Source organism: Drosophila sechellia, chromosome 2L (assembly GCF_004382195.2).
Source record: "Drosophila sechellia strain sech25 chromosome 2L, ASM438219v1, whole genome shotgun sequence".
Classification (NCBI taxonomy): Eukaryota; Metazoa; Arthropoda; class Insecta; order Diptera; family Drosophilidae; genus Drosophila; species Drosophila sechellia.
Window position 1 is genome coordinate 20,601,785 of NC_045949.1, and position 25,488 is coordinate 20,627,272.

At 40.1% G+C, this 25,488-nt stretch overlaps 3 protein-coding genes across 4 annotated transcripts; 1 reads left to right on the plus strand and 2 right to left on the minus strand.

Annotated features, from left to right (window-relative positions):
* Nucleotides 1-982: 982 nt before the first annotated feature.
* LOC6618226 (integrin beta-nu) lies at nucleotides 983-5,949 on the plus strand. Of its 2 annotated transcripts, XM_002042465.2 has the most exons (6): nucleotides 983-1,138; nucleotides 1,202-1,278; nucleotides 1,455-1,641; nucleotides 3,150-3,900; nucleotides 3,959-4,154; nucleotides 4,263-5,949. In XM_002042465.2, exons 1-6 carry the CDS (start codon nucleotides 1,051-1,053, stop codon nucleotides 5,364-5,366), a joined length of 2,403 nt encoding a protein of 800 aa, XP_002042501.1. In that variant the 5' UTR covers nucleotides 983-1,050; the 3' UTR covers nucleotides 5,367-5,949. The 2 variants fall into 2 exon arrangements, with proteins under 2 accessions (XP_002042501.1, XP_032575414.1); XM_032719523.1 differs by lacking the exon at nucleotides 1,455-1,641 and having other exon boundaries at nucleotides 1,046-1,138.
* LOC6618227 (estradiol 17-beta-dehydrogenase 11) lies at nucleotides 5,872-19,839 on the minus strand. The gene is made up of 9 exons (XM_032719538.1): nucleotides 19,707-19,839; nucleotides 17,829-18,056; nucleotides 10,535-10,688; nucleotides 10,341-10,465; nucleotides 8,114-8,224; nucleotides 7,914-8,039; nucleotides 7,734-7,855; nucleotides 7,528-7,644; nucleotides 5,872-6,665 (listed from the first exon to the last, which is right to left on the minus strand). The coding sequence occupies exons 1-9, from the start codon at nucleotides 19,728-19,730 to the stop codon at nucleotides 6,431-6,433; spliced, it is 1,242 nt and encodes a 413-aa protein (XP_032575429.1). The 5' UTR covers nucleotides 19,731-19,839; the 3' UTR covers nucleotides 5,872-6,430.
* A 1,045-nt stretch (nucleotides 19,840-20,884) lies between these two features.
* LOC6618229 (KH domain-containing, RNA-binding, signal transduction-associated protein 2) lies at nucleotides 20,885-22,728 on the minus strand. The gene is made up of 6 exons (XM_002042468.2): nucleotides 22,471-22,728; nucleotides 22,292-22,413; nucleotides 21,863-22,230; nucleotides 21,655-21,744; nucleotides 21,475-21,551; nucleotides 20,885-21,224 (listed from the first exon to the last, which is right to left on the minus strand). Exons 1-6 carry the CDS (start codon nucleotides 22,625-22,627, stop codon nucleotides 21,097-21,099), a joined length of 942 nt encoding a protein of 313 aa, XP_002042504.1. The 5' UTR covers nucleotides 22,628-22,728; the 3' UTR covers nucleotides 20,885-21,096.
* Nucleotides 22,729-25,488: the final 2,760 nt, after the last annotated feature.

The window sequence follows — 25,488 nt, forward strand, 5'->3', positions numbered from 1 at the left end:
ATCTTGGTAAAAATGTTTTTCTTAGTGGGGGAGGGCGGAGGCTAGTAGGACCGTGGCTCGGATGGAGAAATATACCGACCGAAGAGAGTAAGAGAGCACTCACTTGAAACCAGTTTTTACAATTTGAGCCTAACAGTGTGACCAGGCATTAACTACAAAATATCGTTATTAAGACTTTAAATTACATTTTATAAATTCTATTTCACGTTTAAGATCATAAAAGCAATCTGAGTAACGTCAAGACTAACATTATGCTTTTACTGACCGTTAATCCTATTCATTTTCCATATTCATTTCCTATTAATTTTCCATCACTTCTTAAATACAACATTTTTTTTAAATGACGAGTTGCAATAAATCCAACAATATAATTATTTTTTTTTAAATTTGTATAGTTTTGTTTCTATTTAGCTGTTGGTTTGTTATTGTTTACTTTAGACTCTTATATGAATTCGTCTTGGTTTATTTTAGTATTTTCGCTCTCTTACAAGCTCTGACAGCTACAAAACGTATGGCTCCACATATTTAAAGTACACATAAGTAATTTCTTCTCTGCCTCTAAATGGGAGCTGGTTGATTATTTATTTCTAATGGGATGGAATTTTAATGACATCTAGATACAATATGTATACTGTATTATTTATGGTTTTGGTTGCGACTTAATATGATATCTAAATAAATAAAGAAATGGATCTCCAAATAAATATATATGTATGTAGTGTTTGGAAAACTAATATTTTATTTAAACAAAACATAAGAACTATAGCAAGGATTTTTTTAATGTATTAAAATGTAGGGAGTGAATGAAATTTGTTTTCATTTATTATCTCTTATAGCTCCCATTTCTTTTTTAAGAGTCCTATTTATTCTAATCATATTATTTTCCCAATAACTTCTTACACTTTTTATCACGCTCACCTGATAAGATACGAGCGGAGCAATCAACGTTTTTCGTACTGAACAAATATTAGTTACGCTTGACTCCTAATGCCGAACGGTCGCTGGCTCCCTTGGCAAAAAAAAATATATTAAATTGCACACATTACGAAAATGACGTCACTGCGCGGAAGGGCGTTCTTGTGGATATATTTGCTTTTTCTAATGGCTGAGATCTCTTATTCGGATGCAGATTCAATTGGTTTGTTAGCCAGCAGCTTTGCCGTTACATAACGGATTTGTTATCGCCATCTCCCTTACGCAGATGATCAGTGCAGGCACGCGGACAGCTGCGAAAGATGCTTATCCGCTCATCTGGAATGCGCTTGGTGCACGGACAAGGTGAGTGCGAGCGAGATGGCAGGAAAACAAAAACGGTTCCTAGCTGGCAGATTATATACCGAAAAGTAGGCAAGAAATTAACACAACTAGATGAATCGGTAAAAAATTGCAACAATATAGCAACAATGCTCTCATCCTTGCGAAGTCATTCATTTTATTATTTGCTTGCATCTCAGAATTACCAAGTGGGATATCGTTGTCTCTCTCGCCGGCAACTACTTAACTACAACTGCAGTGAAACGGATATATACGAGAACCAGCCGGTCCTAGATGTCCTTCAGGATAAGCCCCTAAAGGACTACGAAACCAGGGATCAGGCTGTTCAGGTCACACCCCAGCGGGCATACCTTAAGTTGGTCAAAGGTGTGCTTTCCTTATCTTATCAAATGTGATTCACCGTGTGGCTAAACCCATCTCTTTCCCACCAACACTTTTTTCCTCTATCAAGTGTGTCACTCTTACATCCCCCCCCACTACTTCGTATTTGTTCCACATCATTTTTAAACATTTTGTTTTGTGTCCGTGCTTTGCTTATCAGCACTTGGTGGATGTCACATCTTGTTATTGTTGTACCATTTAGCGTGGGAATGCCTCTCTATCACTCTCTTTCTTTCCCCCTTCCTTTCCAACACTCAAGGGCGTCGCAAGGCCGTCAGCCAGGGGGGGCGAAAGTAGAATTAATCTTCCAACGCTGGAAACTCTTAGTGAAAGCACCTATCAAACAGCTTATGTATGGGAAGCAGATCGATAGAATTGGAGGCAGATTGACTAAGAGAATAAGAACAGTGGGGGGCAGCTGACCCCCCTGCCCAACCCTGGCGACGCCGTTGCCAACACTGTTGAAAGTTCACTGAACCAAAGACAATAGAATAATAATAATCTAATGTCTGACTTAACCCACTTTATAAGTATTGTGATCCCATAACTAGTAGGTTGTTCATTCGTTGTCGTGTAGATATAAACAAGCAAAACTGAATCATAAGAAAGTGCTTTTGTTGTTTATGGGCATGAATCGATCACGTTTTCTCGAGGGTTAAATAATATTTCAATGAGTGAAACACGATCAATTGCAAAAAACATACATACATATTTTGGAACTTTGTACCTAATTTATACATAAATTACTAACTTCTGGGATTAAATCACACAAAACCACAACGTATAATTGTATTATATTATTTTAAGTTGTTAACCCGTTTTCGGGACACTTATTTTTAGCATATTGACCCAACTAGCACTTTTATTCCTCAGTCTCCATAATGCATTTGCGTTTATCTCAATTGATATGGTGCTAAGTTGTTTTCATCGAGCCGCATTCTGATGTCTGTCAATAATTTTGATTCTCCAAGAGCTTATTAACCAATTTAATAACCATTAGCATCGCTTGAGTGGAAATCTAGCTAGGTTAAGAAACCCAGTTATTAGCACAAACAGTGGTATAGGGAAGTCGGCTAATTGCACGCTTAAGGATTACAAGGAAGCGCCAAACATTTATCCTGGGTGTGAACTGGCTCAAGTGGTAATCAATGGTTACAAAGCAGTAGCGATGCACAGAGAAAATGAGTTGGCACACAATATTTATTTTCATCTTTAACGAAAAATTATTTATTTATTTTAAATATTAACAGAACTTTCGACGGACATAAAAGTGTGTGCTTTAAAAGTTAACACCCTAAAATGCACTCCAATGATTACTTAATATAAGAAGCGATAGTTTTTCTCACTGCGAGACTGAAATGGGTGCAGAATATAAAGCAGACTGGTTTCAGCTTGTGTAGATGTGTCAGCCCATAAAACAGCTCATAAACAAGGTTGCCTTTCAGGTGCATAGTAAAGCGATCTATTACCTTTCATTCCTTTTTGTCTCACAGGAAACACGCAAAGAATCAAGCTGAGCTATAGAACTGCACGCAACAATCCACTCGATTTGTACGTACTGATGGATCTAACCTGGACAATGAGGGATGATAAGGAAACCCTGGAGGAGTTGGGAGCCCAACTGAGTCAGACTCTAAAAAATCTAACAGGAAACTACAGACTGGGATTCGGTTCCTTCGCGGACAAGCCAACTCTACCCATGATTCTGCCTCAGCATAGGGAAAACCCCTGTGCTGCGGAGCGGGCCACGTGTGAACCAACCTATGGATATAGACATCAACTTTCGCTAACCGATGATATACCAGCGTTCACCTCAACCGTGGCGAACAGCAAAATCACTGGAAACTTGGACAATCTCGAAGGCGGCTTGGACGCTCTGATGCAGGTTATAGTGTGCACCAAGGAAATCAGCTGGAAGGAACAAGCTCGAAAAGTGGTGATCTTAGTGACCGATGGCTTTATGCACTTAGCGGGGGACGGACTTCTAGCAGGTATTATCCAGCGCAATGATAAGCAGTGTCACCTGAATCAAGCAGGTGAGTACACGGGTTCATTGGACTACGACTACCCCTCGCTGGAAGAAATCTATCGGGAGTTGCTTCGTCGCAAGATTAATGTAATCTTTGCTGTCACCGAGGAGGTGGTAAGTAGCTATTGGGAACTCAGTGGCCTAATGAAGGAAATCAGTTACGTGGATATTCTGAGTGCTGATTCCTCTAATATATTGGAACTAATCAAAAAGAGGTAAGTGGGACGGTACTGCTCTTCCTAGACCCTAAATCTCACTAGTTCTACCGTTTAGCTATGAGAGTCTGATTAAACGCACTCAGTTTGCCGATAATAGCCCGGATTTTATTGACATGGCTTACTATACGGATTGCGGTGGTCAGTTTCCCAGCTTACAAAAGCGGAATTACTGCAATAACGTCACTCTGGGCAAGCAGATTGATTTCTACGTGGACGTCACCCTCAAGAAATATCCCGATAATCAGGCTTATGTAAGACAAACAAAATACTAAGTGGAAAACAATAATTTAATTCAAGGATTATCTTTGGGATATATGTTCGCACAGTTCACTTACCACTTCATTCTCTTTCGCTTTCAGACGCACAAAATCCGGGTGGAGGAAACCTCCTTGAGCGAGTTCATGGATTTGGATGTTGAGCTTCAGCGGCCGTGTCCCTGCCAGGAAACTCCACATCCGGAAAACGAGAAAGGCCGTTTCCTGTGCGATTATAAGGGCTATTTGTACTGCGGAATGTGCGAATGCGACGAGGGGTGGACTGGGACCTATTGCACTTGTCCCACAGGTGCCACAAATGTCACCAGCAATGAAGCTCTGCTCCAGAAATGCCGTCAACCGTTTTCGGATAAATCCACTTCCGAATTGGTTTGCTCCAATCACGGGGACTGTGACTGCGGAATTTGCCTGTGTGATCCTGGATATACGGGTCCTTTTTGCGAGTGTCGCGAATGCCTGGACTGCGATGAAAAGCTGGCGAATTGTTCTTGCGGCCAGTGCGTTTGCAAATACGGATGGTCGGGTAGCAAATGCAACTGCTCCCCATTGCATACCGATGCCTGTGTGGGACCCACTGGCGAAATATGCTCGGAAAGAGGCACCTGCCAGTGCGAGAAGTGCCAGTGTGAGGAGCCGTATTTGGGTAAATTCTGTGAAATCGATCCAGAGAAGGACAACAAACTGTGTTTGTTCTATGAGCCCTGTGTCACATGTCTGATCGAGCAAAAACAGGGAATGGGAGTCTGCGAAAACTTGACTGAAATTTGCAGCAGTTTGGATAGACAAGAAACCTATCCATACAACTTTGTCCACGAGCTGGATCCCGAGCAGGATCAATGCTTGGTGCGACTGGTGAACAAGCATGGCATCCAATGTGACAGCTTCTTCGCCTACCAGGTCGTCGACCACTCAAACTTCTTGACCATCCAGGCAGTTGATTGCGAGCCCTCGGATTACGTGGCTCTGGTGGGATATATATCGGTATTTACTCTGCTCATTGGACTCTTGACCATTTTCCTATTTCTGTGGTACATTCGAGCTAAGGATGCTAGGGAATATGCCAAGTTTGAGGAAGATCAGAAGAACAGTGTCCGACAGGAGAATCCCATTTACAGGGATCCAGTGGGAAGATATGAAGTGCCCAAGGCGCTAAGTGTTAAGCATGATGAGAATCCTTTCGCAAGTTAACTTTGAAAAACGTTTTTTAAAATTTATTAGATTGTACTTCAGCCAACCTACGTCTGAACATTTTTTCAATATTTGTTTATGCCCGTTACTCGTAGAGTCATATGATACACTAGATTCGAGTTGAAAAGTATGTAACGGGAAAAAGTAAGCGTTTCCGTTCATATAAAGTATATATAAGTATATTTTCTTGATCACTATAAATAGCCGAATGAATCTGGCCATGTCCGAGCGTCCGTTTTTTTTCTAATTTCGTTCCCAATTTCTGTCGGTATTCAAAAAAATCTCTCCTTCGAATTTTCACTAGATGAGTAATGGATAACTGATAGTCGGGTAACTCGACTATAGCACTCTCTCTCTTGTTTTTAAGCTCTTTTAACTCGAAATTGACGAGTTTACGAAAATATTAATACAAATATTAATTTTAAGTGTTTATTAGAAGTAAGAAGCCCCGTTCTGTAATAACAATCCAATTCCAAGACTGGTCACAACAATAGCACTATTAAGATCAATGTTTTTATATAATATATTTAGAACATAAATTTGTTTTTTATACATAAAAATTTAATAAATTTGTGCAAAAATTCGTGTATATCTAAGCTTAATGAAAAAAATCAAAAATTTATTACAGCTAAAAAACGAGTAAACGCATAACCAAGTTAGCTTTCAATTTTCGAATTGGACAGCTCCTTTGAGCAAAACGATTTGATTGTATTCATATAAGTACAAAAATAATGGCTTATGACATCGTTTACATTAATCCGCTTGGGGAGGATTGATTAAATTAAATGATGACTACTGGCAATCGGAAATGCAAAACATTACCTTAACTTAAGAGGCATTACAAAAATACAATTCGATTAATTAAGGCTAAACGCTTTCCCCTTCAATCTACTTTAACTAAATGTAATATCACTAGATTCGTAGCTTAGACTAAGTATTGGTTCCTCGCGGCCAAAGCGCCAAAAACACGAAATTCAATTACACATGCTCGTACCTCCACGTTGGAAAAAGAATAATTTGAATACAACAACAGCAGTGGATGGTGTGCTCTTGGTGTTGGGCGCTCAAAGGACTCGCTCCCCCAGCGACGGTGTCCTTTGGATGAGCATCGAGGGTGGCTTCGCCGGCAGAGTAACGCTACTTAGCTCAGCATCCAAAGCGGCGATATCGGCGGCCGTCGACTTGGAACTGGAGTTCAGCGGTACGGCGGGAACGGCTATGGAGCTGGGCAGGCCGTGGGGGGAGGCGTCGGGCACCAGTCGCTTCAGCAAGCCACCCACGCAGCCCCAGGGGAAGGTCCTGTGAAAAACAAGGAGGGTGGGTGAGTAAAGGTGGGCCCAGGCAAAGGTAAATATTGTGCATTATTTAGGAGAAACACATTAAAGCGAGGCCATTAGGCATGGTAATGTGGACGGGGTGCGCTATGATTTGGGGTTGGGGCTACCTACCCTTCTCTAAGGCTTTTCTTTTGCTCGACTAAAGAAAATATTGGTTACAATGGAAATTTGTTTTGTATATTTTTACATCTGATTTTATATAATATTTATTATATCTCAGTGGTAGTTTAAATAAACCCATATGTATTTCAGGCCTAAAAGGAATATTACTTTCATTGCTGACACCTTTTTTTTAACAGTGTACTGGACGACAGAGCACTCCTGCTTAGATCTGCATTTTATCTTTATTTTTGATGCGGCAGATGGGGATGTGGTCACGCTTTTAAACCGTGGATTTCCTACATTTTATTGGGAGTGCCACATAAAGTGCACATTAAGGTTTTATTAAACATTGGAATATTACCCATGATACTGCAAAATGTGACATTGGATGGAACAAGTTCTTGTGACTTCAAGTGATTTGCTTTTTAAAAAAATACTGTGCAGATGCTGTGTTCTTTTTTAATGCTAGTTATTTTCCCTGACAAAAGAGAGCCCATCATTAAATCAACATTAGCTGCAACACCTGCACCCTTTCCCCCTGCCACGTATGGCTTACTTCGCCCTCGACAGCGAACACGGCATTAAATAAACTCAAATTAAAATATTCAAGTCAAGCTTTTCCCATTAGGGGCCTACAAGCACCTTACAACCATTATGGCGCCTAATTAAGTGCGGCAAATTATCATTATTAGGCTGGGGCGAAAGTTCGATTGTTTACATACCACTTGAAGGAGAGGAGGACCTTCAGGAAACCGGGAATGACGGCCAGTTTCTCGTTCTTCCTGATGGCCGCAATGACACGATCGGCCACATCGTTGGGATTCAGTGTGGGTACCCATCTGCAATCATTTACCCAGTCAAGACGTCAGTTCAGGTGGATGGAGGTCGGGATCCGGATCTGGATCGGGATGGCGGCTTTGGTACTCACCTGGCATTCACGTCGTCGAACATGCCAGTGGCCTGGATGAAGAAGGGGCAGATGCAGGTGGTTCGGATGTTCGTATGTCCAAGGACTTCCAGCTCCAGCCTCAAAGCCTCATCAAAGCCAACCTGTAATTATCGGTAACTCAGGAGGGGAATCGTAGGGGCGAAAATAAAGCACACTCACCGCTGCGAATTTACTCGCACAGTAATCTACCAATTTGCTAATGCCCACATGGCCGGCCAGCGAGGCTATCGTAGCAATATGTCCTCGATCATTCTCAATCATTTTGGGCAGAAACGCTTTTGTCGTCTGCAACATTGAAACACCGGCATTAGCATCCACATTCTGGCCACAAAGTGGTTTTATGGACGTCGACGACTTACCCAAAAGTGTGCCATGACATTCACATTGAACGATCGCTCGATCAGATGGTCAGGTGTATCCAAAAGGTGCAGCCCAGATACAACGCCCGCATTGTTGATCAGCAGAGTGATCTGCAATGTAAACGAAAAGTGGCCAAAGTTAATTTTATTTGAATTAAATCGTTATCTGCCAAAGAATCTGACTGTATTTGGCAGATTGCTCAACTTCTTGTCATGCCACAAACTCCAAAAGGCCGACAAATAAATGCTTTTTTCTCGACTTATGATCTAACTGGTAAACGCCTTAGAGGTGTGCCTAAGATATTCGCTTTGGTTGATTCATAAAGTATTTGATTTACAACCAGCACAAAAAAATATATATTTCGAAGGTAGTTTTTCCACGCCAATCAGGCTTTTCAAGTTTAGACAAATTTAGTAAGATGCGATTGTCAGTTTTTGAAATCACTTGCCAAAAAGTGAAATCCTTCAAATGGCAGCCAACCGTAATGTCGAGCATGTCAAGGTCTTAATGCGAATAATGTAAGATGCTTGAAAACTTAAATAACAACTATAACTCACTTTGTCCCCCTGAAACCTAGCCGATTACAGCTGGTGGCTAAATAAGTTAACAACAAGTGCACAACAATGATCCCATTTGAGGGCGAGTTCAAGTGCAAGTGGTGTGTGGGGCAGGGGCAGGTCATACATTGCGTATGAGCGATTTCAAATTTGCCCCGCTGCAACCGGGCAAAAACATTTAACGAGGCGTGCATTAAGCAAAAGCAGCAACAACAGCGGCGAGCCATTAAGACAAACAACAACATCGCCAGGCCATTAAAAAATATTAAATGTAATATTTCAGAGGGCTTCGAGCAATAGTAAAACTGAGAAGAAAACAACAACAGATTTGAAAACTAAAAAAGACAGCAAAAAGCAACGCGTCATCTGCATAACGCATGACTTACTAAGCAGTTAAATTTTGTTTTGCTTTTTTGTAGCCACTGCTTTTTATCTCTATTTAGTTTTTCAGACTTTCAGGTTCAGCTATGTTGCCGCCTTAATTATATAACTTTTATGCTTGAGTTTCTGACATCATTTGAACAACTTTTCTTTTTCTATCGTTTTTCTCCTATAGCCGTAATTTTAGCAAATAATTTGGGGGTTTCGGCAGTTCAGTACACTTTGGAAATTGACCTGGACATGCATGAGAAATATCTTAATGATGGCAATCACCCAAAATTTAAGATTATAAATGGAGAACTCTGGAGACCGTGAATATGGGAAACTCTTATTGGAAGTGATTCAAGGCACCTCCAGCTAGAAAAATACGAAATCAGAGCCCACACAAACCTTCTCGATTAACATATTCTGTCTAATTACTCTCCCTTTAGTTAATGGACTTCCTCAACCATGACTACTCATCGTGTCTATTAAATGTGAACAAAGTTCTAATTGAAGGAACAAAGGTACAACAAAACATTTCCATAATTAGTAAATTGATTAAAATACCCTCGCGAAAAGTCGCAAGAGCTTAACCGAAAATGTGAGGATTACTTTGAATATCGCTCACTTGCATGCCTGCAATGCATGGAACTGCCCCAGATTGTGATAAATGAGCAGATCGAATGCGAAATGGCAACCAGTTTGTAGGAGACCGGATTGGACTTGGCTTCTGCATTTTTTGCCGCCGTTTGTGTAATGTGCAACAATTTCTCAAGGTTGCCGCAACGATGACGATGCGCTCATGCATACAAATTTTCTCCACTCCGCCCTGGCTTTGGCTTAAATTTATGACATGAATATGCATAAATGTGTTGCTACGGGGTGTGGCAGCCACTGTTGCAAGTCTTGGATGGTGCCGGCTTACATGTGTTCCGCGCTCCCAAGAAGCAGGCTGGGTTCTGGCCAGCATAAAGGCCATTAAACGCCCCTCAGCAAACAATTATATAACGACTAGTCTGATGCCACATTAGGCGCTCGACTGTAAACAGCAATTACTGGACTTTTATGCTTCAATTCCCGCACGCACTTCCCGCCTTTCGCCCTGGTTTGAGAAATATGGACAATACATTGAATATTCGACAGATAGCACGGACAAAATAAATGTTTCTTTACTCATACGAGTATTGTCGAATATCGAATATGTATTGAATTCCAAAGCCAATTCAAATGAAGTGGTATTTGGAATGGCCAGACAATCAAGTATTGAATTAAATCTATAACGATTGTATTATTTCTGCATACTTACATCACCGACTTCGTCTCTGATGACATCGGCTGCCTTGTAGACCTCCTCCTTTTTGGATATATCCACCACATAGCCCTTGCAATAGCCACCCGCCTCTTCGACAATTTGGACGGTTTCCGCAATGCCTGCCAAGAAGGGATTATGATGAAATTATTTGATGACCCTCTTGGATGTCGCGTGATCCAAAGACTCACCCTTCTTGTTGATGTCCCAGATAACGACCTTGGTTCCCATTTTTCCCAGTCTCTCAGCCAGAAGGCGACCAAGTCCGTTGCCACCACCTGTGATCAGTGCAATGTCTGTGTTGAGCTCCTTTTCGGGATAGCCGAAGGCAATGTAGTAAAGATCCTGCAAGCGACAGAAAATTGAATTTAATTAGAGGAGGGCTATCATTAGTTTTCAAGAGAAGTTAATTAAATAGTAATTTGGCAAGGGTTCCGTGGAACACTTAAGTCTGATATAGTTCATTGCCTTTTTATCGTTTGTGTGTAAGTAATATATGTATCTCTTCCTATACATTCCTAATAATTACAAAGGATGCATAAATGAATATATTAGTATTTTTGTATTGTATGCTTGTGATTACTATTATTATATGACATATTTTTAATGAGCAGATATAACTCAGAATCATAAATAATACATAGCAAATTCACCAAAGTTCTTTGAACACGTAGGCAATCTATAATTGTCTAAACAAATATTATAAAAAATATGTAAATTTAAAAAACAATACCATAAAATAGCTATCTTTTTTTCCTATGCTACACTATGCAAATGAGTTTGTCGCCTAAGTCTTTTGTTTTCTCGTCTCATTCATTTGCTGTATACACGTATGTCGGCTCACCAAAACCGATACGATTCACGCGTATGCAAATAGAGACAAATTTAAAGCTTACACAATACCCAAAGGAAGTCCAAACAAAGTGTAAAATTGTAAACAACTTTTGCCACTTGGCATCTGCGTGTTAATAGACCGCAATTTGCTGCCTTGGAAAACCTATTGAAGGCGGCAGTGGGCAAGGCGAGCAGCTCACCTCAATTGCCGCGCAATTAATTGATATATGTAGGTAGTTCAAGAAATTTTCATCAAAAACGAAAAACTTAATGCGCCCATTTAGTGTCAATAAGCTGTCAAAATTTATGACCATCGCGCCTCCCTGGCGGCCGAACATAAATTGCTCGAAAGGGAAAGGCGAAACAAAAGATTGAGGCGGCGAATATTTTACATGTTGCACAGTAGCACTTTCTGCGTTGCACGCGGGGGCATCCCATAAATTTTCATGCCACACGCGAACTTGCCGCCAGCTATTCGCCCCATCCGCTCAGGGCACCTGGTTTCCTGGGATGGTACTTTTGCACCTGAAACTGAACCCGTGTTCGAACCCGGTCCGGCAAGCGTGTCCAATTATTTTGACATTAACAATGTGTCGCAACTTTGTTGCTTTTGATACACTCAAATGATGATGTCCCTACTAATAAGTATGTAGACCTAAACAAAATCTATTTAGCCGATTAATAAATAGTTTTGTATAAAGACAATACTATATTATACATATTTTCATTGTATAAATGGATAGTATAAAAAAATAAATAAATATTTGATTGAAAGCTTTAGAAGCATAGATTTGTTCATATCATTTAACATGATATCTTTTACAATAATATCACTTGATAAACGTTTAGTTTGTCTAAACAAATACAAGAGTAAATGGCTTTCGGTGTATGGAAAGTAAAAATCTCCCCTTTATTTCTTTATTGCAAACGTTTTCCTGTCTCCCCGAAAAATTTTATCATAAATTATACAAAAATTAATCAAAGGAAACTTGTTACCGGCGACTTGTGCAGGCTAAAGTCGCTGACAACAATGATGATGGGCTGCTTTTGGCCCTTTTCTTTCCACGCTGCTGCTGTCAGCTCGTTGACAGACATTTTGTCACATAATTCAACAGGCAATGTGCTCTTTTCCCGGCTCAACTCAAATAAGAAGGACAGGAAGCACGCAATTATAATTTATACATAATACGATAATCAACATAATGGGAGCAGCGATTTCTTTTCATGTTGTGATGTGGCATAAGAAGACAAAAGTATGCAAATTGAAATCGAATTAAGTGGACAAGAATGAAAGAGAAAGAGGTGCGCGAGATCACGGAAATTTTTCGAGACTTTTATTCAACAGATGTAAATTTTGCAGACAAGTTTCAAAATTTGGCCGTGTCATTTGAGAATTTGTTAGTCTGCTAAAAATATTTCCCCGACATAAAACCTGCCGAGTCAGCACAGCGTCCATTCAGTTGGGTTTATTCGTCCCGCAGCATTTGACGCTAGTTTTTGTCTGTCTTCTGATTTTCTGGTGATTGTCAAGGTTCAACGCTTCGACCTTTGTAACACACGGAAGGCCACAGATCGGATTGATCTTGGATGAACTGATTTTTATTTGATTTACCTGGTAGGAAATTTTTCAAAGGTCTTTGCCGTTTGAAAGTGATTAATGGTTATTTTATTTGTAACGGAAGCCTGTACATTATGGGCTTCGAAATCAAACAAGTTAATTATGAATGCAATTAAAAGTAAAACCACTATAAAGAGCGAAACATAATTAACGTTTGAAGGTTAGATTTTTGAATTCTGCATTTTGATTTTCAATTCATTATTTTCAGATCCTTGCAGTTTCGATGGCGAACAAATCACTGCTTTGATTTTTAAAGGTGTGAAGTGTTCCCAAGTCGCTGCAACCAACACAACAAGTACTAGCAATCCGATCTCCAGTCATAATTGACCCCAGTTGCACAAATGGAAAAATGTTTAGCTCATTAGAGCTATTTAAACATTAATTAACACGATCTTCCCCCTTCATTAGCTCCGTTAAATAGCTTTGGAGTTCTCTCATGTCTGGGGATTGCGAAAATCTTGCATAATATATGCAAACTAAATGCCAAACGTACGATCTCCGGATCTGAGGCTCCTTTCGCGCGCAGACTTCTAAGGCGCTAAGCCGGCTGGGCTGTTCTAAGGCGCTAAGCCGGCTGTTTCCATTCCCGCCATCATCATTACCATCATTTGTGGTAGCTTTGCTCTTAGCCAGTAATCAAATGTTTGCAGACAAAAGCAAATGGACAAACTTGTTTCGCTCTCTCAGTTTTTTCGGTACCAAGAGAATTGCGAAAATATCAACAAGCCGAGTCGCCGATGTCTGGTTAACATGGTTAAGGTGGTTAACGTGGTTCTAGAGCCAGCCGAAAGTGAAACCGAATACCACAAGCTAGCGGCCTCTTGCCCAACCCCAAAAGCTTGATATCGAACACAGTGGCACCTGCTGTCGGCCAAATTGGCTCAAATTGTGCCCACTTGTTGAGAGTCCGGCAAAAAACTCAAAGTGGCTTTGAGTGCACTTTGTGCGAATGAGCCAAAACAAAAGACTTAAGGCACGAACTTGCCACAAAACATTGTAAGCGCCAATGCAATGTTGCCAATGCACAAACACTTGGCAGACGTCGACTGCCAGACCGCCTCGTTGCCCTTCCCCTCTCTGAGCCCCCTCCGAATGACCTTCTTTGCCGAATCGCTTTAAAACAAGACACCAACAGTTGCAATAAAAATAAAAAAACAACAGCAGCAACATTAGGTGCATCGAAGATTCGGTTTGCTTAACCTTTAATACCCTACGAATTGTCAAATAAAAAGTTTAAGAGTTTATTTTAGTCAATAATATTGTAAAATAATAATTGGTGTAAGATATACATCAATTATCTTCCTAAAAAGGATTTGAGGGATAGAATAGACACTTACATTTTTCCGATTCGTCTTTAACTTTAGGTTCTTTTATTTTAAAAATCCCCCCATATTATAAATAACAAACAAAAAACAATTTACATATTTAAAAATTCAATTAAAAAAACTCATTTTAATAATTTTACAGAGACCTAATCTATTTAGCAAAACAATAAAGTCCCGATACCCCCAGAAAAGTGCAAAGTGCATCAGAAAATAATAATAAACCTGAAATTGAACCCCTCCAACAACAAACGCAGAAAACACAGCAACGTTAAGCTTTAGCATTGTGTATTGCATTTGAATCGAGTAGTCTGCATTCCCCTCCCCCCTCTTATACACTTGAAAGTTTCCAGCCTGCCTGACCAATTGGCCAATGATTTTGCACTTTAAGTTTTGTTTGCTCATGTCTGGCTTCTCATAGTTGTTTTGCTTCTTTGCGCTTTTTGCTGATTTTATATGGCTGTCATCGGTTGACGGCACGGCCTTCAATGGCGATATTCATTTATAGATTTGTGAAAAATTAGCATCATAATAAAGGTTTCTAGCAGTGTATTTGACTAAGATCATAGATCGCACAATCGAGTTCTATGCGATCTCGGCTACTGCCACCTGTGGATTGAGTGGCTGCGGTGTAATTTGTCTGCAAAAGCGGATATTTGCCAAGCCGAACTCAGCTGCAACGGATACGTCGAGTGATTAGCTCGAAGCACATTTATTTTGAGACAGGGGAACTTGCAGTGTCATTTTCAGTTCTGTGAAAATTAAAGCTATTTCGGGTAGTCAGCATTTTGTATTGGTATTTGGTATTGTAAAAGTACCAATACCATAAAAGTATAAAAGATACGATTAAAATAATATGGACACACAGACATCGAATATACAAGATTATAAAACTTGTTTATTTAATTTGACATCTTCAAAATTATAGCTATTCAAAGAACGTTCAACTGGATTTCAATTTGTAAAAGTTCGTTCTCAAGGCAATTAATGAAAATATTTTGCTTCCTCAAATAATTTTAAGTGCTTGCTTGCCACAACTTGAGGTTGTTTTTACGATGATGTACGATGGCCAGCCAGACAGTTTCTTTTCTGTTTCTTGTCACGAGTACATATTACATCCCCCGCCCAGTAACCCATTTTTCAAGCTGACACACACACTGGCAGCGTAAATCAGTCGAAAGCACAAGGCCGCATGCGGGTTATGAACCTACAACCGGCCCGATCTCTAAGCCAACAAACGACTTGCGGCTTGCTCGGCTTGCGAAGAGGCGATCTAACCCATCCAGTAGTAAGATATTGTGTTTAGCTATTTGCCTTTTGGGGGGCCGCAAACACTTTCGGTTTCAATTGCGTTTGCGTTTTCGTTTGCAACGCACACACAAGAGCCAACGAGTGCCCGCGAAATTGCGGTGGCTGTTGTTGTTACCACAAATACAATGCGATGTGTGTGGATGGATGTGTGGGTCTTGCGGCTAGCTAATAAAAACAGGCTCTCCAAGTGGCCAGCACCGCCACCACGGGCCGGCAAAATGCAAAAGTTGAACTAGGTCAACAAGCCAAACGCTGCCGCGCAGTTGACAGCGACTTCGGCAGCGCGCAGTAACTCAGCTGAATTGACTCTCATTACATGCGCCGCCGGCACTCGGAGAAATATGCCCCGAATTGGTCGGGAGACATTTTCATTCTTATTGGCCACAGTTTCAAGAATACAAATATTGCTAGATGTAAACGTGTATTTGGTATATATTTGGTATATATTTGGAACTAAGCTCAACTAACCATTCCCAAATGTATGAAACATTTAAAATGTGTTGTGTGAAGCTCTTGGATGATAAAGTTTGGTATCATGCCACAAGTTTACCGAACAAATTCCAAAAATAATTAACATATCAAAAACTATATTAACAGAATTTAAAGTAAATTTATAACTGTGTAACAGAGCCCACATAAGTTCTCCTCCGATCCAAGATCCGACTTGTAGGTGGAACTTCCAGCGCAAGTTTGTTGCCCAAGTCTTTTGTTAAATGCATGCCAGCAATGCATTGACATAAATCGGGCTAATAATACTCCACGGGTCCGTCCACCCAGTAACCGATTGTTAATTCAATCACAGCAACCGGCGTGCAATTTGCACATCTGCCAACTATCGTTGAGGAGCAAGTCAAGCGGATAGCGTTTAGAATCATCATTTAAGCGTTTACCAAATCCGCGAATTAACATGCAAATTCATTTGACTTTCTGAGTCGCTGGTTTTGCATTCGGCATGCTAATGTCAACAGTTTCGAATCGTCTCTAATTTTATGGCCCGCTCCCATGCAGCTGAGGAATACCGATGGAAGTGGCTGTTGTGCCACACATATATCACGATCATATCTCACTAACCCCTGGCTACAAAAGGTTTTTTTTACCTTTTTTGCGGTAAAGTGAAAATATAATTACCGCAAACCAAGGCTTGCGTAATAAAATTGAAATTGCTTTCATTGTCTTTTATTTTTGGTTATTTAAAAACCACTTAGCGTGTCAGAGTGTTAGTTTGAGTCCGATACGGGTCTGGGCCCCATTTTCAAATTTCCAGCGATCTTTGGCGCCTATGAGCTGATTCATTGACTCTATCGGCCTAATGGTTGTAGTGGTTGTAGTTCTCAGAGTTTGTACTCTCACTCAACTGTGTAAATCAGTTAGATATGTGACCAATCAAGCATTTAAAATTCGGATTATTGTCATTTCAGCTAATTATAGTTTCTGGCAACGCAAATTCAAGTAACGAGTAATTTCTATTTTCCAAATATCGAGTTTGAGTAATTAATATTTTTGTGCAACCGTCTAGCTCATGTTCATATTATCCGAGGCTAGTTTATGGCCTTGATTAAACATGGACATGATAACTCAATTCCTAACTGGTTCCGGCCATCCAATCCCCTCGCTTCCCGATGGCATCTCGAATGCCAAATTCGCAAGTCAAAATAAATAATCGTTCACAGTCTGCTTTACATCATCTCGGGCAGTCCCTAAATCACCAGAACTCCTCCCTCGGGTCCACAGATACGATCTGAAAACCCGTCTGCGCTGGATCTTAATGCCTTAAATCTCTTTCACGGTTCCAATTAAAAGCAACACGTGCTGCCATCGGCAATGCCCATTCCCTTTGGCCATATATCACACACACATCACATCCTTTCCGCTGCTAATTAAATAAGTTAATCGCTGCGCTCGTTATTTTTGCCAGACTGTCTGAATTCTCTGCTATATTCTCCCAAAAACTTTGACACATTTGGCCGAGTGCCGAAGGTGAAATGCGCTTACTAAATCGCACAATGATGCTAATCAAGCGCAAAGGCAGCGCGAAGGTAAATTATTCTTCGAGCTGAGGGAGCAAATGAGTCTCAACAATCGCTCAACCGTTTTTATTAAACTGCTTTAAACAAAAGTGAGAAGGTCTCGGGCATGCAGCACTTCGAGCGACAATACGGTCTTTCATTTGATCGCTCAGAAATTAGGAACCTTTTGTTTATGGGTATTTTTTATTTGCTGATAATGAAAGCTGAAGCAAATTTTGGCTTTGCTTAATTAAATCAAAATGGTAGGAAGGTCAAAGGCAGTTCTTTATTGAATTCTCCGTTTGGAGAGCTGTGATATCTTTTTGAATCGGACTTTTGAGTGTTACATCACTTGTTCATTCTATCAGTTAATTTCTTGACTAAGTAAACTTGCCTGCAGGATGTATCCAATGCAGCAGATGATGAACCAGGCCACGTCCGCAAAGGCATCCCAGGTATTCCACAGGACTTGACGCCAGCCATTGGCAGCAGGAGCGACTGCCTTCTTTTTAGGGTGGACCACTCCATTGGCATTGGGGTGGGCGTGTCCGTTGGCCAGGATCTGCGCGTTCTCGGCGGACAGCTCGTTGTTGTTTTTCTCCATTTCGGCACAGAATTGGATCTGTTTAGATTTCGGGTAGTTAGGTTAATCACACTTCGCTAAGGCACAGGTTTTCGTTTTAATTAGCTTTTGATTTATGTAATTTCGCGCAGTTTTTGCCCGTTAATTTAAATGCAGACGAAACACAACCGCAAGCAGCAGACGCGCTGTATTAATTTGTCTTTGTTTTGAGTTTGTTTTTTGTTTGCTTATTCCGTATATAGTTTGGATCTGGGGACTTTGTCTGATTTCGTCGGATTTTTCCGCACTGCACGTCCGCTCTCGTGAGCGTAGCAAACGAATTTGAACGTTGTGGGCTCGAAAGGAATGAATTTCGACTTCTTATTTTGGCGCGCTATTGGATATATAGCCGGCGTCGACGTCGACTGCGCTGCTTACCGCTCGCCGCTCGGCCGAAGCCGCGCTTGTGACGTCATCGAGCTTGAGCCGCAGCTTCGGCTGGGATTATCGTAGTTAACAATATTTTTCTTATTTTTGTTTTGCTCGCGGCTCGGTTCTTATGCTGCTTTCGGCTGCGCTTCGCTTTTGGCTATTTATTTCCCCTTTGCTTTGTGTAATTATTTAAAATAATCAAGACTTATGCTTCTATGTATTTTTCATAAATTTATCACGCGGCGCATTAGAGGGTCGGCGTGAACAGGGCTAATTAGCGTTATGAAACACGAAAGATAAATTGCACTGCTTGGGTGATGCATTTTCGTATTATTTTTAAGAGTTTAGCTGGGGTGAGTATACCTTCGAGGCCCTTTCAACACGCATATTTGTTATAAAGACTGAGTAAAAGTGCATTAGCACCTTAAATCGTTAACACCTCCCACGTGGCTCATTCATTTAGTGAAATGACCTACGCTTACTAATTGCTAATTTGAATTAATGTGTTTGCATATTACTTGCAATTAAGGAACTGTGTGCATATGACTTATTTTGATTCCAAACAGCGAAATGTGAACTTCGCAATTCTTGGATGAGGAAAAAAGGTAAAAAAGGTAATTGTACAAGAAATGCACGCATTTTATAAGCAATAATCATTTTGAATTTTTTTTAACTCGTATGCAAGTTTCGCAATAACTCATCACCAAGCCGTTACTTTCCTCTCAAAAGCCGACATATTTTAGTGTACATTATTTGTGCCTCGGATGAAAGTCGACTGCCCGTAAATTTGGTTAAATGCATTTTTTTCCAACTTATATCCTCTTTCCTTCTTGTCGACATCGCAATGCACTTCGGCTCTCTTTCCTGCTCATTCCTTGTATTCCTTTCCCCTTCTTTGACGCACACATACTCGTACAAAGCTACCAAGTTCGAGAGTTGGTCTCCTTCTGTTTTCTCATTAAAAACAGGTTATGTTAATCGCATGAAATGGTGTATGGCTAGCCGTTCTTAAAGATTTCGTCACATCTTCGGATTGCATAATAGGCAAATTTTAGTTATTTGACTTGATATCGTTTGTTTTGTATGCGTGCGTTTTTAGACTTCGATTTGCATTTTGAGCAAGAAGTCTTGCGGGTCAAGAAACTGATGAAAATGTTTAAGGCCATTTGCGGAATTATGCGAGCACTTTTGGGCACAGAAATAATAAGAAATTCTTTAACTTTCTATGCCTATATTAAACATACTTAAATCCACTTGTTCACCGCTGGGTTTTATTACCTGCAAATACATATGTGCGTACATATATAATATATAATTTGACTTTCAGGTCAACCGGCACGAACTGAATCGATTAATTCCCAACAAATGCAAATTCATGTACTGGACCTGCCAGCATTCTTCTATGTCCGTCTAGTTTTGTTTCGTCCGTATATTTATATTTATATTTTCTTTACTGCTTTTCGCGACGATTTTTGACACTTCTGACGCAGGCGCAGTGAGAGAAAAAATGCGGATGAAAGGGACTGGACGGAATGTTGAAAAGGCGCGAACACAGCTCTTCCTTTGGGCTTCTGAGGTTTCAGTGGTTGTTTTTGGAGAGAGAAATTTAGAGAGTGACAGTCTAGAGTTTGGTAATCAGAGTTGCCTGGTGGTTTCAAAAAATACAGTCGTTACTATTTAAACTGAACAAACCTACAGTACCCGTTACTCAGCAAGTGTGAATGCGAAATTTCATCATTTTTCTGGGATTTGGATATTGGGAAATAAAATGAGAAAAAATTACATTTTTTTTCAGAAGTGTATGCTTTTTTTTTTTGGCGAATGTATAGAAATTTACAAGACGGATTAGATTAAGAAAAAACACCACAAATTCTTCAACGATGTTGGCGTGGCAGGTATGGCGGTTTGTTGGCGTTTGAGTGGGCGTGGCAACCTTCTAGCTTTTCTAGTTCCTGAGATCTCGACGTGCATACGGACAGAAGGCAGGCGGACAGATGTGGCTAGATCGACTCGGCTATTGATTCTGATCAATATGGTCGGAGACGCTTCCTTCTACCTGTTAAATAGTTTTCAACGAATCTTATATACCCTCTTTAACGGGTATAAAAATGAATACTTTGCTTAAAAACCTGAAATATTTTAGTTATTTTATTTAATGTTCTTTCGTGTTCATTTATAAAATTATAATGGTTTATTAAATTATTTTTAAGAGCACTTAAATGTCTTGATGCGATCTTCACGTCGCTTCATTTAATAAAAGGATGTGATAAGTTCGTACCGTTTTATGTAATTACCAATTTATTTTTAGATATATAACTAACCAACTTTTAATGCTAGTTGTTAATTGTTTATTTAGGTAATGCATATATTGATTGTAAATCGGGCATAGTTAGATCGGATTGAATTTATAAAATATTCAATGAGTTTTATTTTATTAGTTTTTTAATTTATAATAGAAAATTACAAACGCAGGATATCATAATTTAAACATAATGGGCATGCCAACAGCTCAACATAATTAGGGAAATAAATAATTAAGATTAATATTGTTTGTAGGAATTGATAGCGCAAGTGGGGTTTTTATAAATGTTAATATTTATTCATTTTGAAATCTGCTTCCATCTGGTTTAAAGTATTTTCAATGTGCTCCCATCATGGATTTTATAACTTAAGTCCGTTTAAAAGGATTGGGCTTAAAGTTCTTGATGGGCGGTTCGCGCATAAATTTCATGTCAGTAAGATACGGATATGGACGTTTATATGCCACTGCGTTTTCCGGTATTTTTAATGGAAATACTATAAAATTGGTTGATTATTATTAGTAGTAATTTATGCGTGTATGTAATTACTATAAAGAAGTTAATCGTTGTATAATATTATAATATTAGTCATTGTAGTGTATTATATAGTTTGATCTGAGATCTTGCTCATTCACTGTTGTCAGTTAATACTCGATAATAATCGTATCTAAATCCCAAGTTCCCGTCAAAGATGCATCCCATAAAACAATCTTATGTAATGGACCACGGCACTACCAAATACTTACGTTTCCTGTACTCATAGCTCGTAGGCGGATGACTGGGGGGCATAAGATCATAGGCCACCTCCTCCACATCGTCGACTCTATAAAGATCAAAATGTTAGTTGCTGGCTCAACGCATGTTGGGTAGGATTCAAAGAACAAGGACATTAAATGATACAAAATAATACTTTACAAGTAACTTACTCGGGTGGATTTCCCGCAACTCGCTTAATCGGGTTGATGTACGTGAGAGCCCCATTGCTGTTGCCTCCCAACTTCTTGTCGAGGACAGATCTGCAAAATAACAATAGATTTTTACTCCTTGCCCAATATCAAGCCTTTGTATACCACATGCTCAACTCGCTTGTCAAGTAAGTCAAGTTACATCGGTATGCAGAGGGATCCCCATTACCTGTAGACCTCCAGACTCCAGAGTCCGTTACTGTTCTTGGCCGACTCGGGTTCCATTTCCTTCAGCTCGCGCAGCTGCTCGTGCGAAACCGCGTCGTTCTTGTCTGGAATAAGATACTCACGGATCTCGGCCAGGGCGTAGGCTATGCGGACATAGCACTCCGCCGGGTTGGCCACCGTGCTGACCTCCAGAAAGAGATTCTTCTGAAGATGGGCATATCTCGGGTCACCTGTGCTGCGCAACTGCTCCTCTTTGTTACGATCGCGCATCGAACCGCGACCCTTGATGGCAATCTTGCACTGGGTCTCCTCCTGAAGGCGACGCAACGAGTTCCCCTTGGGCCCCAGGATCTTGCCAATGAAGTTGAACTGCGCAAGGGTAAGGATTCATTTTGCGGACGGGATGGACAGCTAATTGTTCAAAACCCACCTTGGGATACTGATTAACGGGCACAAAGACCGTTTGGGTAATCTTCATCGGCTTTTGGTTGTACACGTCTGCGTATAACTCCTTGCCGGGAATACGACCAGTGCTGTAGACACGGTCCACAGCTGCAATGTGGGATTAGTACTATTAAAATACCCTGTAAAGGGCCGAATTGATTTTACCCTCGGCGATTAGCAGTGCGCAAAGTGGAAACTCCGCGGACAATCGCTTCCGCTCCTCGTCCAAATCGGCGAGAAACTTTTGGGCCACCTCGTTCAGACGCGGCTGGTGGTCGTGGGTAAGTGGCTCTTTCTCAGTTAACTCGCTTGAGGTTTCCATTTTTATCGTAACAATCTTTACCAAAAAATCACAATTAAAATTGATGTAGACTGAATAACGCTTTGTATATCAGTGAACTAAAATGATGGCAGACCTGCCAACCGATTGAAGTTTTGAGGCATATTTTTCAGTGCTAAAGTGATTGTTTAAATGTCGGGTATCCCATTATGTGCAGAAAACTGAACACCACCATGGTCTCTGGTACACTTAGGCTACTTACCCATCAGATTAAAAACATGAATGCTATAGTCGAGATTCTCCAGTTTATTCCAAAACGAGATATTTTAATATATTTTGGAATACCGGTAGAAATGGAAAACAAAATAATAAAATGAAAAATTAGATATAGTGTTGTGGGCGTGTCAGTTTTGGGCGCTTTGTGGGCGTTAGAGTTAGAGCATGGGACACGGTTCAACAAACTTGCGCTGCATCTATGTCTCTAGAATCTGTGTTCCTAATCGTTACCTTCTATCTTTTATAGTTCCTGGCATCTCAACGTTCATACGGAAGGACAGACATCGATTCTGAAGAATATATATACTTTATATGGTCGGGAACGCTCTCTTCTGTCTGTTACATACTTTTCAACGAATCTAGTATACCCTTTTACTCTGCGAGTAACGGGTATAATAAGCGTTAGGCGTTAACAGGAACTCACAATGAAATTTTACGTTTCTAATTAGTAATTTTAGCCATAAAACATATGTCCAATTCTTTCTCCGGAAGACAAACTCCGCACATACCCAGCTTACACAGTGCGATAGTAGCTTCAACAACACTACGCCACCAAAATAAAATATTTCCCTTTTCCTAATCGCATCACCACAATTTATCGCTTGCCAATTTCCGCCATAATTACCCCCAAAACAACAATTTTCCATTTGTTCTGTGCCATCAAAAGCGAGCAGGTCTGCGCGCATGTTTTCAACTTTTTCGAGAATTCAACCTCGTGGTCAACAGGGCAAGCGAAAGCGAAATATAAGCTGCACTCTGGCCAAATCCGAGTCCGCGTCCAAGCTGAAACACACAGAGATTGTGTTGGCCAAAAGAACCCCGTGATAGAGTCAGACAATCGCCAATGAATCAACAGGTAGCCTTCGCGAAAAACCCGTTAGAACCAGCACAAAGGTGAGTCTTGAAAGCCAAGCGCCAATCTGAACGTTAACCTATTTTACTTCCTATCAGAATTCTGGTTTTAGCATCTGACTTCCGGTTAGTGTTTCGTAATGACCGAAAACGAACGTGTTTTGTGCCATGTGTTATCCGATGACTTGGACATTATGCTGTTCACATTTCCTATGCCGGCGATGATGGCCCATTTGGCCAGAACAGCCTAAGCCTCGGTTGTTATTATTAATTATGATTTATCTGACTACAATAAGGAGCACGATAATTATTGGCTAAAAATCATATGGCGTCAAGGTCATCTACCAAGGGATACCGTAAACAATTTTTTGTCAGTCTTGGGAATCTCATTTGTGTGGTGCTAATTGCGCTTCGCCTTCTGAAGTATTTGATATTTCTTGGTTATTTGCAAATTTGAAATGCTTCAGGGGATTCTCGTTAAGAATATCGTGCTTTTTTAGTTCTTAGTTCCCGGGAATTGCGTTGCAGATCTTGTAGAATTTTGTGGATTTGGGGACTCAATAATACCGGTTCTATTGTTTTAGGAACTAATGTTCGTTAAAGTATATTAAATATACTTATGTAGAGTTAATTTCTAACGATTAATATCAGTTCACTTTGAACGTTTAAGCCCCAATTACATTCGTTTGGAGCTGCAGTTTAAATACTATTTGCAATTAGCTAACACTATTTAATTAACAAGCTTATATTATTATTCTCAGTTTATATATTCTTACTAGCTTAGTCAAGTGAATCATAAGAATTAATATGTTAACGACTATATGTTAATTACTACGTCAAAACTAGCATGCGTTTAAACTGTTTTTCGGAATATTAATGTCGATTTCGCATAAACTTTTAACATATGAGAAAACAAATCTCGACGAGTCTGTTAACCATTGATCTGCCACACAGCAAATCATAATTGTTTCGTCCAATAAAGTGCTATTTGTAAACCTGACCAACAACTTCCGACTTCATAGCGCCACATTCCCAAAGCCCGCCGAAGAAAAAGCCAAATGAATCCGAAATGACATTGAATTTTGATTATATTGTCTCTGTCTTTGATTTCAATTAACATAAATGCTCTAAAGTCTTATCGTGAACATCTGTCATGCCTGAAACCTATGTAAGATGTTGTAAGAAAATCGATGGTATGGTATTGATTCAATATAGTAACAGATGTACGAAGTAAGACAGATCTTAACCCAATCAGAGTATAGTAGGCGGATTGAAACACTAATAAATTTCGCCAAAACTTTATTTATAAACCGGACAAGGTAGCCTTTGCCAAAGATAGAATAAACTTTATTTTTACTTGAATTAGTAAATAAATCACAAGTAAAAAGGCCAAACATCCGAAAAAATATGACCAACGTCGGTTAAAGTTGGTCAGAAGGTCGATCCGCGGAGTCGTTGATTTGTCGAGAGCAACCTCTAAAAAATCCAGAGATACTTTGCTGAAGTGCACACGTTCGAATTAAACGGCTTGGTATAAGTTGAGATAGTTTGCATTTTATTGTTTTGGTTTTTATGACAGCTGTCTGCCGTTTGATTGTCCACAGAAAACCCGTTTCGTTCTGGACGAATTCACAGATTGCTGCTAAAGCCAGCTTCACTAGCTCTTAGTTTTTCACCGATAATAGAACACTCTCGATTGGATAGGATTCTATGCTGCTATGCGTATGTTTATCTCGTTGATTACCACAAGGTCTCCAATCGGGCTTGAAGCCGTC